The sequence below is a fragment of the Panicum virgatum genome, chromosome 9K, assembly GCF_016808335.1.
Source record: "Panicum virgatum strain AP13 chromosome 9K, P.virgatum_v5, whole genome shotgun sequence".
Taxonomy (NCBI): domain Eukaryota; kingdom Viridiplantae; phylum Streptophyta; class Magnoliopsida; order Poales; family Poaceae; genus Panicum; species Panicum virgatum.
In genome coordinates, this window is record NC_053144.1 from 35,916,869 (window position 1) to 35,922,335 (window position 5,467).

Here is a 5,467-nt window from a genome sequence, read left to right on the forward strand (position 1 = left end):
TTTGTTATTATGCAAATGTTTGATTTGGATCTTTGGTTGATTGCATAGTTTAGTAGTTAAAATTTGTTTAATAAAAATCAGTCTTAAGTTAAAGTTAATTAATTAATAAAATGAGTTAGATCATTGGGGGTAAAACCATCCACTCTATCCTTTCTACCTTATCATGCCTTGGGTTTCTGTCTTTTGTTGAGAAGAAGGATAGCGCGAAGAGAAGGTGATATCCAGAGATTCACCGACGAGGACGTCGGTTTCTGTAAGGGGGTAGGGATGTGACACCCCGGCCTACAGATAGTACTGGAGAATTTGAGAATCTCTCAGATGAGGCAGAAGAGTTATGCTATAGTTCTTTTTCTCGGGTTTATGTATCATCTATCCGGAGTTAGCAGCAGTGATGCATGGGCAGTTTTGACTAAATAAGATAGAACTTTGAATAGTGGAGTTTTTCTCTCTTCTTTGACCTTACCAATCTGTTTTTCCTCTTTGCCCCAGCTCAGATGTCGGCAGAACAAAAAGGCCTTGAAGACAGTGCAATGGGTAATGGTGTCCGCACAATAGTTCCGGTGGAGCAACCGATACCGGTACAAGATCAGTCTTCGCAAACAACATACCACCCGAAGATGCGCGGCTAGGCTCACGCGGAGGCCAGGCGGACGAGGTTGGGCGACCGTCCTCCCCTTTTCCCGCCACGCGCGACACCCCGAACGTAGCCTCAGGCGGTGCCTCGTCCACGCCGCCTGCCATTGAAGGCCCTGCATGCACACCGCTGGCTCATGCAGCGATGGCCCCAACAGGGCGGGTGACGCCCGAGGCGACGCTGCCTGGGGAACTGGCGAGGTGCGGGGAGACCGTTGTGCCTAGCGAAGAGGCGGATTCCGGTGCATGGCCCCGGGAGGCGTGCCCATCTCTTTCACAGGCGGAGGTGCGAGGGGTCGAGGCGGCGAGGGCACTGACTAAAGGAAGCCAGCAGGGGATGCTGCGTTTGGGCTCCCCTCCAATTCCGGCCTCTACTGGCCACGATCACACTGGGCCCGTGGGCTCCCTGGTTGCAATGGTATCCCCCATGCCCGATCTACATGGCGGGCCTGATGAAACCGGCGCGGCCCACATTCACTCCGGGCCGGACCTGGAATGTTTCCTTGAGGAGATATCAGCCAATCCTGGAGCCCATCAGAGTCCACCTCTCGGCAACTCCACCCAGCAAACCATCGCCACGAACTGGTTGGTGCCAATGCCGCCCCTGCCGCCGGTGGTATGCCGTCGCACGGAAGACCATGCGCTGACGCCACCGCCCGGACTGACTATGGACGGAGGGCCGGCCGGATGCCCGCCACGGCTGCCTCAGTCGCCAGTGGCCGGGGCAACGGCGGTGACCCCGTCATCGCCGCTCGCGACGCTGACGGCCGGCGCGCCAGGAACGCCGCCGGCCGACGCGCCTGTAAGGACGCCGCCCCCCTCTCCTGGTCTACTCCCGTCGCCCCAGGTCGAGCGCCAGGGAAGGGGAGCCTGGCTCTGCTGCCCCGGGTGACACCCTTGTGAGGCCGGCTCTTGATGGGGATTCTGCTCGTGTCCCTGCTGAGGCTGCGGGACTATCCAGTCCGGTGGCAGAGTTCATTCGGAAGTTATCCAGGACACCGGGTGGGATCCTTCCAATTCCACACGTCAACAAAAGAAGGAGAAAGAAGACGACACTGCCTCCTAGTGAGGCACCCCGCCGCAGTTGACGCCTGGCTGGGTTGGGGGCCGATGTGAATGAGGTATGTCCAGTGCATTTGTAGAAAAGGGTCATGCGGGCTTTGGATTTGGATGTTGAAGAGGAAAGGGAACAACTTAGCCAGCAGATTTTGGAAGATTATGCACAAAGGTTCCAATCGTTCTTGGCCGACCCACACACAAGGGCGTTGGCGGCCCTGTTTGGTTGGACACCCCCTGACGATGACATCGCAGCAGAGCCGGTGGAATGCCTAATCTGAGGAGAGCAGATTGTACTGAATTGGTGGTCGTGACTATTTTTTGTATGGTTAATGGATCCATCACGTATCTTAGTTTGGAATGTAAGAGGGCTTAACTCACAGGCAAGACGGGATGCAGTCAGAGTAATTGTGGACTCATATAAAGTTGATGTGGTGTGTCTACAAGAGACAAAAATACCTGATGTTTCTAGGCATTGTATTCTCTCCATGCTTGGTGTCGAGTTCGATAACAACTTTACCTTCCTACCTTCCCTCAGAGCTAGTGGTGGTATCTTGATTGCATGGAGAGCGCGTCTGGGTGTTGTCAATTCAAGTCGAGTGGACACCTTCTCTTCCTCTGTGCAGTTCAGCTCTTCTGATGGAACCTCTTGGTGGCTGACTTGTGTGTACGGCCTGCAGGGGAATCGAGAGAAAATTCAATTTCTGCAAGAACTTCAGGATATTAGGACAGTGTGTACGGGCCCATGGCTGGTAGCAGGTGATTTCAACCTAATCTACAAAGACGAAGACAAGAACAATAGTAATCTAAATAGAGCAATGATGGGAAGATTCAGAAGGTGGGTGAATGACATGGCAGTCACTGAATTACCTCTCCATGGTCGCAAGTACACCTGGTCCAGCTCCTCAACCAGTGCTTCCCCAACACTTGTAAGACTAGATAGGGTCTTCTGTTCTCTGGAGTGGGAAGAGATGTTTCCTGACTGCCTCTTACAAAGTTGTGCTTCTGGAGATTCAGATCACTGTCCCCTCTTGCTTGGCCTGCAGGACAGCCCAGCCAGCAAAAGACGTTTTCATTTCGAAGCCTTTTGGCCAAGTTTGGATGGTTTCATGGAAACAGTTGAGGCTGCCTGGACTGTTGAACCAGCCCGTCCATGCCCACTGGAAACACTGTCGCTGAAGTTCAAGGCAACAGCAAGGAGCTTGCAAAGTTGGAGCCAAAAGACGGTGGGCCATCTCAATTCCCAACTCCTCCTAGCAAAGGAAATTCTGCACCAGCTGGATATTGCTCAGGATAGTAGAACTCTAAATACAAATGAGATGTGGTTACGTAATAATCTGAAGAAACATACATTGGTGCTGGCCTCCCTTCTGAGAACAGTAGCCAGGGTCAGATCTCGAATTAATTGGCTGCAGGATGGTGATGCTAATACCAGGCTGTTCCACATGCATGCTAGGCATAGAAAAAGGAAGAATTTCATAGCCTCCTTGAGGGAGGGCGATCAGATCTTAACTTCGCATGAGGAAAAGGCTGCAGCAATATTGGAATTTTACTCAAATCTGCTGGTGCTGAAAGCGACAGGGACAGGACAATCAACTTGGATCACCTAGACATGCCAAACCATAATCTAGAAGCCCTGGATATTCCTTTTGATGAGAATGAAGTGTGGCAGACCATCAAGGATTTACCGTCTGACAAAGCTCCTGGACCGGATGGGTTCACTGGCAGGTTCTATAAGGCTTGCTGGCCGATAATTAAGGAAGATATTATGGCAGCCCTACATAGAATTTGGGGAAGGAATTGCAGGAACTTGTGGCTGCTGAACTCAGCATACATCACTTTACTCCCAAAGAAACCTGATGTAGATCTGGTGAAAGATTTTAGACCCATAAGTCTGGTGCACAGCTTTGCTAAGTTGGTGACTAAAGTCCTGGCTAACAGACTTGCCGGCCGCCTTGATGAAATGGTCTCGCCCAACCAAAGCGCTTTCATTAAAAAGCGGTTCATCCAAGACAATTTTATGATGGTGCAACAAACAGTGAAATTCCTACACAATCAAAAACAACCAAGGATCCTTCTTAAATTGGACATCACAAAAGCATTTGATTCGGTTTCCTGGGCTTTTCTTTTGGAGGTGCTAAGGAAACTCGGCTTTGGGTCTAGATGGCGGGACTTGGTGTGTGCTCTCCTGACTTCTTCCTCTACTCAAGTCCTTCTGAATGGCACACCAGGAGATTTTATTCAGCACAAGAGAGGGCTTTGTCAAGGTGATCCTCTTTCACCGATGTTGTTCATCCTAGTGATGGACGTGCTGAACTGGCTGGTCACAAGAGCATCTGAAGCTGGGCTATTACAGCCACTCTCTTCACGACCAATTCAGCATCGAATTTCTTTGTATGCAGATGATGTGGCTATTTTTCTCCGGCCGGCAGCAGCTGATATTAATCTAACTCTACAATTGCTTCAGCTGTTTGGGGATGCGTCGGGGCTGAAAACTAATGTGCAGAAGAGTAACGTGCTGCCAATACAGTGTGCTGAAGAGGACATGGCCATCATACAAAACCTGCTGCCATGTGAAGTGCAAGATTTCCCATGCAAATATTTAGGACTGCCACTTACTATCAAGAAGTTGACTAAGGAGCAACTTCAGCCAATAATTGACCGAATAGCAGACCAATTGCCGGGGTGGAAGGCGGACCTCATGACCCAGGCAGGGAGAGTGGTACAGGTTCAGTTTGTCCTGACAGCAATGCTGGTTTATGTGGCTATGGCGATGGAACTGCCGAACTGGGCAATAAAAGCCATCGATAAGATCAGAAGAGGTTTTCTCTGGCGAGGAAGGAAAGAAGCACGAGGTGGACATTGTTCAATTTCCTGGCCAAAAGTCTGCAGACATCTGGAGCTTGGGGGCTGGGTATCTCGGATCTGAAAAGACTGAACTGTGCTTTGAGAGCACGTTGGCCATGGCTCAGGAAAACGGAACCAAACAAGCCTTGGGCAAATCTGCCTATCCAGGTCAGCAAAGATGTGGAGTGTCTCATTTCCATGGCTGTCATTACTGAAGTAGGAGATGGGACAAATACTTTGTTCTGGAAGGACAGGTGGTTAGACGGCCATAGCATAGAATAGCTTGCACCCAGGGTGTTTGCTTTAGTTTCCAATAGAAGGGCTAATAAGCGGACGGTGCGGGAGGCTCTAACCAATGAAAAGTGGTTAGAAGATATCCAGGGTGCAATTTCAGTGGAAGGATTATTGGAATTCCTTAAGGTTTGGGACCTAATCAGTTTGGTTGAACTGCAAGTTGGGACTCCTGATAAACACATTTGGAGATTATCTAACTCAGGAGAATATTCTGCAAAATCAGCCTATGAGGTCCTATTCCAGGGTGCTGTTTACTTCAGACCTGCAGAGAGAATATGGAAGTCTCATGCTCCTCCCAAATGTCGTTTTTCATGTGGCTGGTCGCCCACAATCGCTGCTGGACAGCCGACAGGCTAGCTCGACGAGGCCTCCCTCATCCAATCAGTTGTTTGTTGTGCGATCAAGAGGAAGAAAATATCCAACATCTACTTGTCGGGTGTGTGTTTTCAAGACAATTCTGGTTCTCTCTCTTCCAGCGGTTTGGCCTCACCGCACTTGCCCCTCAGCCTCAAGACATTTGTTTTGATGATTGGTGGGAGAAAGTGGAAGCATCGGTCGCGAGGGATTTAAGGCAAGGTCTGAACTCTCTAGTCATTCTTGGAGCATGGAGCATTTGGAGACACCGAAACAACTGTGT

The 5,467-nt window shown here is 50.2% G+C and overlaps 1 protein-coding gene across 1 annotated transcript; it reads left to right on the forward strand.

Moving 5' to 3' along the window:
• Positions 1–778: 778 nt before the first annotated feature.
• On the forward strand, positions 779–1,525 carry LOC120647962 (protein diaphanous homolog 1-like). The gene has a single exon (XM_039924757.1). It carries the CDS (start codon positions 779–781, stop codon positions 1,523–1,525), a length of 747 nt encoding a protein of 248 aa, XP_039780691.1.
• The last annotated feature ends 3,942 nt before the right edge of the window (positions 1,526–5,467 follow it).

Excerpts from the sequence above, each read along its gene's own strand:
- LOC120647962 (XM_039924757.1), top strand. The coding sequence starts at position 779 with ATGGCCCCAACAGGGCGGGTGACGCCCGAGGCGACGCTGCCTGGGGAA.